Genomic DNA, 12,821 nt, shown 5'->3' with positions numbered 1-12,821 from the left:
TCTGGTTCACAAAGTGTAGTGCTATTTTTCAGCTTTTTTTTTTTTTAAAGAGCAATAACGGGAAACTTGCATTGAATGCCTTTTTGCTTGCTATTCTGTGACATTTTGGTTGGCCTAACTGTGGATTTTGAATTAGTAAATCCAGTAACTGAAATCCTACTGTTAACTGCATACACTATTTGATGAGGTGGTCAATAATTTCAAGGGTTGTGGGAAGAAATCCTTCTGCTAGGCATGTTGTCCGATATGGGAATTCTGTGAGAAAAGGCTCTCCTAATAGAAAGGAGAGGGGGAAAAACAGTTCCTTTCTAGCCACTGAAAAAGCAATGGCAATAGAATCATTGGTGGAAATTCCTTGCCTTGTCACCAATGGGTTAAATAAATCCCCTGCCTCTTTGGATAAGCAAAGAAGAAGAGCTCTTGAGGTAGGAGGGGAGTCTAGCTTGTTAAGTACATGGGAAAATTCAGCTGAGGGCCATAAATATCTCATTAGTTTCATTCCCAATTAAGCGTGAAACAGTGGCTGTTTATTGGCGTGAACGCATGCAGCAAAGAGAGACCAGAGTGTGAAAGCAGGAAGGACTTGCTTGGGAAGGAATCACTTGGCAAAGACCTGCCTTCCACTCACCATTCCTTTCCCTTTTGTCTACCTTCCTTCCAGGGCATCCATATTTCTTCTACCTCATGGCAGCCCTGAGCTCACCTCTCTTCTCCACTCTGTGATCATCATAGAAGGGGTAGAGCACATGACCCTGCATACAGAGAACCTTGGTTATTGAGCAGTGTAAAAATGAAATAAATCCAAGAGGTCCTCAGTTTAATCCCAGATGTTCCTGGCTAGGGCTAGGAAGGATTCCCTCTTGAACCCCTGCCAAACAGTGCTGACAGAACTGGCAGCTACATGGACCAATGATCGGAGTCAGTGAATGGTGGCTCTTTCTCTAGAGCCACACCATTCCACCACAACTGCAGCATTTGACATGGAAAAGTGGTTGTGATAAGAATCATATGAGGTAAGAAGTTAACATGACAAGCTGTGGGAGCAATGATGTACATCATCAATGTACATTTGATAACATTGGTGATTATTCCCTGCAGGATAGAAAATTACAAACCATTTGGCAAGGATCATCAAAAGCAGAAGGGTTTTAATTAAAACACAGGGGTTAGACAGGATTTTATTTTAAATGTTTCAAGTTTTTGCAACGGGGGAGAGGGAGTGTGTGCCAGTGGCCACAGCCCCAGCCAATATAGCCAGTGGTTAGGGGGAACCAAAACAGCGATGCCTGGAGGACCCCTCATTCTCCTTCCATACAGATTTGGAAAAAATATGTGTAGAATGAGAGGAATAGATGATAAATCTTACTGCAACAGCAACAGATATACATGCCCTGTGATCCTTCTGTTCTTTTTGTTATAGGGACTTAAACTCCACCCTTTAATGAACTCCCATGGAAGCTTACAATGCCTGTCCTCACAATAAAGGCTGCTCAAGACAAAAATATGGAATAGCAACATCATTTAAGGCAGCACTTTAAAAATGATCAGTAGAAATGAAGCATGCATTGGAGCATAAAAGCAATCAGCATATATAAGACTTATTTTATTAAAAGCCCTGGGGAAATATAAAGGTCTTTGGCTGGTGTTAAAATGACATTGCAGCAAGGCTGGCTTCCAGGAAAAACATTCTGCAGTGAGAGAGCACCACCAAGGAGGACCTGCCCCAGTGACCAGCTGCTGCATTTCCTATAGCAGGGACACCCAAAGAAGAGACTTTGTTGAGGATCTTAATTTACAGACAGGCATAAATGGAAGCAAGCCATCTTAAAGCTACATTGGTAGCTTGGCTTTAATAGCCAAAACTTGCCCTATCAAATGAAGTGAGCTGGGAGCCAGTGTACATGGAGAATTGATTATTCACAGGCACATGTTCAAACAACAACATCAAGAGATTGGTGGTGGACTTTGCATTAGTCACAGAAAAGGGTTTATCCAGACATGGCTGATACCATGGCATTGCCCTGCCTCAACCTCAGACTGTTAAGGGAGGCCAAAGGATGAGGCTGAAGTACCCTTCCAGGCTTTCTCACTTCTTCCTCAATCACTTTTTCCTAGCACAGAAAAACCAAAAGTGAAGAACAGTAGATGGATTGCTGCACAGTAAATACACTAGGACCTTTCCTTGGAAAGGGGACTCCCTAATGTTCCCATGCTTTGGACATGGCATCATTTGATAGCCTTAGAGACTCATTACTAGGACTACAAGAATAAATCTATGGGAGAGAAACCCTGCACCACAAGTCCATGTCCAACTCATTGGGATCTGTTTCGTGCCATCTACTCAACTCACAGTCGACTGCAGTAACGACCAGACCAAGAGGGGTGCTAGCACTGGTGCTTTGTGGACCTATGTCGTCTTTATTTTCTAACAAGTTTCCTACAGTAAGAAAAAGAATGGAAGAGTAAATATGAGGATTTTATCTAGATCCCCCCTGAAATTATGCGAATGAAGCAGGCCAGTTGCACATTAAACCTAATCCAGAAGTATCCCAAGTCTCACGAAAAATGTATTGACACTTATGCAATCTCATTTGTGATGGGTGTTAAGCAGTTGTTCTTGCTTGCTAATATTAATGGTTTCACATACATTTTTATTTGATTTCCATCTCTGATTCTGAAATTTTATCATGACTATAGTCAATATCAAATATTTCTTAAATAATAGAACTGTCACCAATTTTTTTATTGCTGCCCTGAAGCACTGTAAAGAGCAGGATACAAAAATAAATAAACAAACTTTGGTACCTGCCAAGGTTCCCTGATATTCCCTTTTATTTATTTTTGTTTTAAAAGTCAGGATTTGGGACAGTGGCACAGTGAAGTGCCAGCTGTCACATTCCTTTCTTTTTCGTAGAATACAAAGTACATTTTGTGACTCCAGCACCCACATGTCAGCCCACCTGTGAATGGACCCATGATATGTTTTCAGAGGGCCAAGTACGCTCTCCAGATCAACAAGTCTGGAGAAGTGATCAGTGCTGTCCCGTTACAGCCATTATCTCATTTCGAGCAGAACAGGTGACCTGTGCTTCCAGCAGCAGTTACACACCTGTCTGCTTCTGACTGCCTAGACCGAGGCCTGCAAAGCATCCCTGGTTCATATCTCCCAAGAAATCATTACAGGTTTGTGTGCAGATAGAGGAGATCGAATGGCACAGCCACGTTTACTTCTGTGTAGACATGCTACTACGACTCAGATATATAAAATGTCACAGTAGCTTTCCACATGAAAAGTCTACAATGCAGAAATAATGTGTCCTTATCCATGTATACACAAAAACGGCAATATGAATGGCCCTTCCTGGAAAAGCTGCACTTCCTTTTAGAACAGTGTATACTGACCCAAATGTTGCACATCAGTATGACTCCTATGCTTTAAACCTGACAGTTCTGAAACACCTTTTCACTTTCACTTTCAGAAAGGCTAAAACACAATACCAGTTTTTAAAAGTGAATCTGGAGCCTCATGCATAATAGATTCCTATTTTAACATCTTAAGAGCATTCTCCCCTCCCCATTCAACTGAGGATGGGATCTTGAAGCCCTCCTGATGAAGCAGAGCTTGCAAAATCCTTTTACTAGAAAATGTAGTATGATATGAAATTGTCTTTGGTTATTCCTGTCAAGGAGCACACACAGTAATGGACAGGTGACCAGTTTAACATGTATCTTGATCTGTTCCTAAATACCAAAAGTGTCATCTTCCTAAATTTTCTTAACTTGTGAGAGAACAGGAAAGAGAGAAGTAGGTAAACTCATTTGATTCCCCACAGCATTTTTGCTTCTTATTATCAAATAACCTGAATTTGTAAAATAATATTTCGAAACTCACCTCAAAAATCCAAGGCATTCAATATTACAGTACTGAAACTTCTACCTGGAGTTGCCTTTGAAAATGTTGCTGCAAAAAACAACCACGTTTTGCATCACTTTAAAGACTGCCCAATTTGTTCTGCCGTACATTTATAGGAACACAGTCCATCAGATGCATGGCAGGTTAACCTCAGAGTGGTCTGCACGCAGGGACTGAGGGATGAAGTTGGGGCAGGGCTGTAAACTCTTGCTGTCAGAGCGAATTGAAATGCAAAAGATGCAGGTGATGATGATGACCTTAACAGCTGCAATTCACAAAAGGCCCTTGGGCAATAACATCAACACCCTTGCAAGAGTGAGTCAACTAACATTTAAAAGCAAACAGAAAGCTCATGCATTTCTTCATAACTGTACTTCTGCAATTTTGCATTGATATCCATCTTTGACATTCTTCTGTTCACCTTCAGGTCATTGCCAGTGTGTCTTAGAGGGAGGAAATGCCCCCCCCCCCCAGCACCACCACTGAATTCAGGCACTTCAGATGTCATAAGAGCATAAGAAGAGTAGAAGAGTCATGCTGGATCAGACCAGGGTCCATCTAGTCCAGCATTCTGTTCACACAGTGGCCAAACAGCTGCCTGCTGTCCGGCCCAAGTTGTCCAGCAACTGCCAGATTTTGGCCCAACTGTTCTTTTGTGCAGAAACTCCCCTGAGTGTCCTGTGGAGGACACTTTTCTCCCACTTTCCACACTTACTTCCCTACTGGCAGCATTGGGCCGATTTCCCATCTCAATCTGACCTAAGAACGAGTGCAGGCAACCGAGCGGTATCGCAGGGGACACCGCGGCTGCTTTGCCTCTGACAGCAACGCTCCTCCAGTGTCCCTGGATCCAGCAGGGCTCTTTTTACATTGTTCTTGAAGGAACAGGACTCTTCCTTAAGGAGCGACACTCAATTCTCCCTCCCTCCCCGGGAAAAAGCAGCAGAAAAGACTGGGTTTGCTGAGCGCAGTCCCACCCCTTCCAGGTGAGAGAACGCGGGCGAGCAAGGGAAGGGGCCACATGGGGACCGGCAGAAGTGTGAAAGGGGGCACGAGTGGAGGCTTGTGTTGGCCCTCTCCCGCCAGGGCCACAGGGCTGGCCAGTGATGCAGCAGTGCCAGGGCCCACGGGGACATCGTGCTGGCACTTCTTGTGTATGCAGAGTGGGTGACATTATCTGCCACCCAGTCCAGGCCTGCCTGCGCCAAGCTTGGCTGCACTCTGCACACTCTCTGAGGGAAAGCACATCCTCCCAACAACAGTGCATTATTCCTGTGGATGCAACGTATTTTGGAGTGGTGTGGCGTTTAAGACCCGTTCTCTTCACAAAGGACCTGCTCCTGGTGGAGATGGAAATCCTGGCTCTAGTCTGTAAATATGGATTCACCGGAAAGGCTACCTGACTTTCTGGACTCTCCCGGGGGCGGGTTTGTGGGATTTGTCATGGAGACCACCTGCGCGTCAGAATTTGCCACCACAGGCCCCCAGCAAGAACCAGCCTCGCCCCCCGGCCAGCCACGCAGCTCAGAAAGAGCGGCCGCTTCGCTTCCTTCCTAGGAATCGCCCGCTCGTTTCCTCCCGGCAGTGCAGTGGGTACCGATGTCCTGACGCAGGGCCAGGGTGATGGAGAAGCGGGCGGGGAGCACGCTGCTCGGGAGCAGAAAGGCAGCCGGCCTGCCTGCCGGCCCCACCTTCCGCAGGCTCCTCTTGGCAACCGGTTTGGCGCGCGCGCAGCCCGCTCGCCCGCTCCGAGAGTTTCTTCGAAGGTGCTCCCGCCAGCAGGAGCGGCCACAGGCAAGGAGGCAGGGCGAAGGGCGACCCTGCGAAGCGGGGGCCGCCAATCCCGGCCGGCGCATCGTCGGGGGCCCCGCCCCCTTGCCCTCCCTTCCCGATTTGCATAAGAAATGCCAGGGAGCGCTCGGGCGCGCACAGCGTCGTGGGCAGCGTGTCCATCCGGGCGCCCAGCACGCGGGAAGCGGGAGCGCCGCTCGGGAGCCGCATGTAGCCTGCGGGAGGAGAGGTTCGCGCTCTCCCCGTCGCTCGGCTGCCTTCTGCCTCCGCTGCATTTGCGCCCTCCCCACGGCGGCGCCGCCGCTCCCGCCGGATCGCCGAGCAGGGCCCCCTGTAACGCCGCGGTCCCCCCCGCGCCCGCGCCGCCTGCACGATGCACCGCCGCGACCTTCTCCCGTGCCTGCTGCTCTTCCTCGCCACGCCTTGCATCGGCGCAGCCCGCGGGCTCTTCCTCTTCGGGCAGCCCGAGTTCTCCTACAAGCGCTCCAACTGCAAGCCCATCCCCGCCTCCTTGCTGCTGTGCCGCGGGATCGAGTACCCCAACATGAGGCTGCCCAACCTGCTGGGCCACGAGACCATGCAGGAGGTGCTGGAGCAGGCGGGCGCCTGGATCCCGCTGGTGCAGAAGCAGTGCCACCCGGACACGCGAAAGTTCCTCTGCTCGCTCTTCGCGCCCGTCTGCATCGACGACCTGGACGAGACCATCCAGCCCTGCCACTCGCTCTGCGAGCAAGTGAAGGAGAGCTGCGCCCCGGTCATGTCCGCCTTCGGCTTCCCTTGGCCAGACATGCTGGACTGTAGCCGCTTCCCGCAGGACAACGACCTCTGCATCCCGCCGGCCAGCAGCGACCACATTCTCCCCACGCCCAGGGAAGGTAAGAGGGCGCCCGCCCGGCCGCTCGCGCCGCGGTCCTGTGCGAGCTTGCGAGCCGCGCCTGGTGCGTGGATCTGGAGCCCGGTCCCGAGGTGTGCGGCGCGAATCGCTCCCATCCTCCTGCACGCGGGACTGCAGCCCTCGCTCGTGAGGGTCGGTCGAGGAGGATTTACTAATGAGCGACCATGCAGGGCCACTGCTAAGGGAAGGGAGAATTGACTTCAGGACGAATTAACCTGTGCATGGAAGTGCTTCCCATTGAATTTGGCAGGGTTACTCCAAAGTAAAGTCGGTCAGGAGTTGCAGCCCAACAGCCCGTTCTTATTAATAATTCAGATGTAGATCACAAAGTGCTCAGTCGGGTGAGCATGAACAGGATCGCAGCCTTGGGCAGCCTGAGCATCGTAAGTGGGAAATTAATCTATCGAATTCAGTAGAACATGCTGGGTGCATTTAGGACTGTTTCCTTCTCTGACTTTTTATAAAGCTAGATCGTCACAAAATATGTTGGATTCCCTCTTATTACAATTATTACAGCTATAATGGAATCGTCTTATTTGGCGTTAGGGGATTAGAGCCTTATATAGCAAGATGGTTAGTTCTAGCATGTGACAGACGTCTTAAAAATCTCTAAAGAACTTAACGTAGTCTCATGTTTTTAGGCTACCATAGCACCAAAAAGCAGCTAACCACAGTGGATAGATAGCCCTCGTGCCAGACAGCTACAGTTCATCAAGAAAGATGCCACAGAATTAGTTTTCCCAGACTTTTGACATGTTCTGTGCAGTTTTGAGGATGTTTACACAGAATGAAGTTCAGCTGAATTCAGGCAGATTTAAAGCACAGTCCAATTTGCATTCACTCATAAATAGGTCTCGGTTAGTTGTGAGTCTTACTGCTGAGTGAGTCTAGGAGTACGTTGCTAAGCTGTACATTTAGAACTGCAGCTGGGGAAACTGTTCTGCTCATTCGAAGGAAGCCCTGTCTGTCCTCCAACAAGCCTTGTTTAGCACTGAAACTTTAGACCTGATTAAACTTGTTCCATGGTAACAATGCAATCCTATATATGCAAGTAAGTCTCAGTGTGTCCCAGTGGGGCTAGCCTGGAGGTAAGACTGCGAACTTACATACACTTTCTTTGGACTAACTATCAGACTTAAGTACACCTTACTCTGAAGTAGAAATGTCATAACATTGTAAGCAAGAATTAGAGCGCTTCAGATTTTTTTTTAGCTGTTCGAGAACATTGAATACCAGGGATATTTTTTTCTACAACAGCTTTGCTGTCAGAATGTGGCTCATTCTCCATTTAAACTGTTTCAGTCATTGTGCAGGTGCTGTTCTTACTCCAGTCATTTTTGTTAACAGGCAGGTATTTTTCTGTTAAAAAGAATTGAGGAGGGGAAGGTAAAGAGGAAAGTGCATGTTCTCAAAATCTAAATAAATGTTTATTTTATTTAAAGTGCAAAGTGTGTCAAATTCATGGTTTGCCCTTTTAAAAAATAAATATGCTTCCAGGTAGTCTCAGTTTTATACTTTGAAGGATGTTTTTCATTAGCTGAGAGAGATAATATTTTCCCAGGTTTTTTTTAATAACACCAGCAGAGGGGAGTGCACAGAGATTTCCTGAAGCAAACCTTTCTGGGAGTTGTATTGTATTGTCAATCTCTTTTCCTCCCCTCCTTTTCACCCCTCCTCCCCATCAAGGCATTGATTTCTGTTCCTCCTGGGAGAGTGGGGAGGGGTGGTGGTGCGGGAAGGAGAATGCTTTAATCCTCTTCAGGGAATTCATATACATCTCCTCTTTCAATATCCCATTGAGAGTTCCCACTGAACTTGTTACAATCTTTAGCATGACTACCTAGTTTTTCTCCAGACAATGTTTTACTATTAACACAACACATTTGCCATATTAATCTCAAAAAACTGTATAACGCATCCTGCAGGTTGTTGTTGTGAAGAAACAGAGAGCTGGATTAAAATGTATGGGGTGGTTTCAAGAATAAGGCAGAATTTGGTGGCCCCATAGCTCTTCATGAAAGAAACATACTTGGTTTCCAAATGCCACCTGCTGTTCTCTTTTGAAGGTCCCTGCTGAAAGATTTCTCTTTAAATCTCTCTCTTCTTGTAGCACCAAAAGTTTGTGATGCCTGCAAAAGCAAGAATGAAGACGACAATGAAATTGTGGAAAACCTTTGCAAAAATGACTTTGGTAAGCATGAGAGAGTTAGTGATTTTTAAAATGTAGGTTTTGTAATTGACCATATCTGACTACCTGGATAATAGATTTTTGCAAGAAAAAAGTTCAGCTGATATTTAGCTGTTTCCCTGCATACCAAGTGGATTAAAGCATTTATACTGGCAATGGAAGAGCGTGCACCAATCACAGCCAATTGATTAGAACCTTTGTTGAGACTTTCTAGCAGACTTTCAGATTACATACAGCTCTGCTTTGGAATGCGCAGAGTCCATCTTCTGTTTATTCAGCTTGGTCCAGATTTTGCATGACTGGGCCACTGGAAGTGAGCTCCCCTATCCCTCCTCCCCATAGCAGCTCCTCAAAACATGCCACATAGAAGGTCAGGGAACGTTGATCAGTGGGATCAGCTGTGGTGCAAGGGAAAGCAGTTATTTCTTAAAATCGGGGCAGGAGCACCTCCTTGATGAGGTGGGGTAGTAGGGGCGGTAAATTCACTCTCATCAGCCCAGTGGCACATGCACCTTGGCAGCAATTCCTGAGACACTTCACCCAGGAAATGCAGGTAGAAGTGGAACACTCAAGCTGTTTAACAGCAGCAGTTGCCTTTGCGTCGGGTACGTGCCGAGTGGGTGCCTTTGGGCCACTCCAGACATTGAGAGCAGGAGGAACAAAATTATGTAAGCTACTTTGAGTTCATTATAAGGAACACGTAGCATATAACTCAAATAAATAAATAAATGTAAACCAGGAAAATCTGGATTGTTTATGGGGTAAACAACTCAGAGTTAACCCAACACTCAAGGGGTTAGCACTGGGTTGTTAACTGAAGCATGGAATGAGTTACCTGTGGCTTGTACACTCAATTCATTCCCACAATTCCTGTACTGAGCATCCAAGAAATGGCTGCCATGATGTGAGAACTTGATTATTATGACTGGTTGTACCTGAAGATGGCATTTCCCCATGAGATCCTTATCAGTAGTGCTTAAGCAACGTCGCAGCAGGATGGTGGGTAGTGATGTACAGAATCGATAAATCCATTCCTTCTGTGTTCCATGGATTACCACCATCTGCTCATTGGTGAATCATTTTTCAATGTTCTGCACGTGCATGAATTGGACTTGTGAAAATGTGCAGATCCCCCAAACTGCATATTTTGACATCTGACACTTCTTAAATTTATATATATATATATATTTCCCCCTACAGCTATGTTTGCACAAAATAGTTGAAGATTAAAAAATGGCCTGTAAGTTCACAAAATCTGTCACTTGGGAGAGCCAGTCTACTGTAAAAGCCAAAGGACAGATTCCTAGAAAGCCATACTTGAATCTGTTGTGGATTTCTTTAACATCCCTAGTGGTGGGTATAGTTTCCCCCACAACAACATTGTTCCCAAATACAACGTGGAAGTGAATGCTATTTACACACATGAAAGAAAGTAATGGATGTGCTCTGGGACACTATTAAATGGAAGATGAAACTGCCCCTGATGTCCCTTGTGTTTGGCATAGACAGCACATCGCTCCTAGTTGAAAATGTATACATGTCAAGTCCAGGATTCACATTCTAAAGTGACCAAAGTTGTGGTCACTTTAATAATAGGAAACAAAAAAAGTTATGTAGTACAAAAGTTAGTCTTGTGCAAGAGGCAAGACTCAACTCTTTATGTATTGTGAGCCGTCCTGAGATGTCAAGGCATAAGGAACGGCATACAAAAGTTTTAAATAAAATAAACTCTTAGACAACTTGTGAGTGATGGTGGAATTCTCTGCTAGAAGTGCCCACAGCAACATAAAATGTCAAAAGTTGTCATAGCTTATAGCTTTCTAACACTTACTTGTGTTTTTGCTTGTATATGGATGAAGCTGGTCATAAACAAAGCAGAACTATCCCGAGGACTTTGGTGCAAATCTATTTCCCTTCTGACTCCCTTCAGCCCTGCCTCTGTTCCTGTCCTGCTGTGAATCTGAGAACACAAAGTTTTATCTTCACCAGTTCCTATCTTTGTATGGAGGAGGGAGGGAGGATTAGGTACCTATCCGAATGAGAACAGAATAAGATATGGATTTCTCCAGAGTTTCTATATTGGCAAGAAAACCTGAAAACATTGAAGAGACAGGAGGAGGTGTCTTTTAGTTTAGCATTCCCTGACCTGATGTCTTCCAGTTGTTTTGGCTGGGAGATGTTGGGGATTGTAGTTCAATACAGGCTGGAGATGCTCATTCTAGTCTAGTTATTGCATTCTTGACATGCAGAATGCTCTGCATCCACAACAATCCATAACAAAGTTCACAGCCACCGTAGTAAAGCCTTCACATTCCAGAGGAGAAAGTATTGTTAACAACAAAAAAGGGTTTATCTTGAAAATCTGACATTCCCAGATTTTCTGGGAAAATCTGACAGTGCTATTGCCTAACTGCTTCAGAGAAACAGACAAGATGTGGCTGGCAAATCATTGCAAGACCTGGGTCACAGCTAACTGGAAATGCCTCCTGGATAAGGCAGATAATATGCCTAGTGGGCATGGAAATAAGGTTTTCTGTTAAAAGCACATGTTGCAGTTCTATCAAATTATGATTGTAAACGTATTTGCACTTTCTTATGAAAGAAATTTCAGGGACAATGAAGTGCCTCATATCTTATGTTTTCACATAGTACACCCAGAAAGTGGCATTCAAATATGATGATGGCTAGGTTTCTTAATTAACTTTGTGGGGGTGGGGGTCCTCCTTCCAGTTATCATACCAAGTCAAATGCAACTGCTCAACCAATTCTTTCACCCATCCATTAAAATAAAATACATCAATAAATGATGTAGAAGCTTACCTAAGAATTTTTCTAGCTTCCCAAATTAAGTCTCAAGTTTTCATCCGCAGCTGAGATCCCATTTCCTATGAAAAGCTAGGTCTTCTCCTTCCCTTCTGCAGCTTTAGTGAGAATATATTACACTAAGTTTAAAACTAATATACAAAGTGAGTTGCAAATGATAGAAAAGCTGGAAAGAAAGATCCATTGAGAAAAGATTTTTTCTTTCGCTCTTAAAAAAGAAACACACCCAAAGGTTGATTCAAACTGAAATGACTTGCATGCCCTTGATGGCTTTAGAAATGGAGCCACCTGCTGTCCATTCTGTCAGCCCCTGACAGTTTAATTAGCAATAGAAGACCTCCCTCCCCAGGTTCTCTTTATGTGCACTAATGGGAAAAAATCTCTCTCTTTTCAATGGGTCCCCCCCTCCCTGTTATCCCTATTAGCCCTGAAGATAAAAGTGAAGGAGATCGCCTACATCAATGGGGACACCAAGATCACTCCGGAAACAAAGAGCAAAACCATCTACAAACTGAATGGGGTGACAGAAAGGGATCTAAAGAAGACTGTGCTTTGGCTCAAAGGTGGCCTGCAGTGTACCTGTGATGAAATGAATGATATAAATGCACCCTATTTGGTGATGGGACAGAGGCTGGCTGGGGAACTGGTGATCACCTCCGTCAAGCGATGGCAGAAAGGTCAGCGGGCATTCAAGAGGTTCTCACGCAGCATCCGCAAGTTGCAGTGCTAGTTGCTTGCTGCTTTCAGTCATGTCTAGTCACCAATAGCCACAAGTTCTTCCAAATCTCTTGCACCTTCCTGCTTCATCTTCAAAAGCTCAGCAGGGGTGGAGAGGAAGTGCCATTTTAGTTTAAAAAGCAAAGCCGGGGGAAAGGGCAATGAGGGAGCGCCTTCCAATTCTGTACATACAGTAAAATGACACTTACAAAAATCATGAATATTTTTCTCTGATTGTATCAAAGTATCTTGCTTAGAGCTAGTTATCTAAATTGGCACAAAATGTGACTTTTATCTTTTTAAGCTTTCATTTTGGTGTTCTGTTTCAACCTGCAATAACTTCTATATGGCTAACATCTCTGTATATCTTATATTATGCACCAGTTTGTTAAGTATCAGGCCCAGTTGGTCTGGTTCAATCCTCACCTGGTAAAAACCACCAAAAGTTTATGTTGCTCTGTCATTTTTGTGATTCTTGATGTGTCTTCTGGAGA

General features: G+C 45.4%; 1 protein-coding gene across 1 annotated transcript; it reads left to right on the top strand.

Annotated features, from left to right (window-relative positions):
* Positions 1 to 6,233: 6,233 nt before the first annotated feature.
* On the top strand, positions 6,234 to 12,350 carry SFRP2 (secreted frizzled related protein 2). Its single transcript, XM_044430868.1, has 3 exons — positions 6,234 to 6,579; positions 8,710 to 8,790; positions 12,036 to 12,350. The coding sequence occupies exons 1-3, from the start codon at positions 6,249 to 6,251 to the stop codon at positions 12,338 to 12,340; spliced, it is 717 nt and encodes a 238-aa protein (XP_044286803.1). The 5' UTR covers positions 6,234 to 6,248; the 3' UTR covers positions 12,341 to 12,350.
* The last annotated feature ends 471 nt before the right edge of the window (positions 12,351 to 12,821 follow it).

Source organism: Varanus komodoensis, unplaced genomic scaffold (genome assembly GCF_004798865.1).
Source record: "Varanus komodoensis strain SLA01 unplaced genomic scaffold, ASM479886v1 scaffold21, whole genome shotgun sequence".
In the NCBI taxonomy this organism is placed as follows: domain Eukaryota; kingdom Metazoa; phylum Chordata; class Lepidosauria; order Squamata; family Varanidae; genus Varanus; species Varanus komodoensis.
Note: the sequence above shows the minus strand (reverse complement) of the source record. Positions and strands in the feature narration are given on the sequence as shown.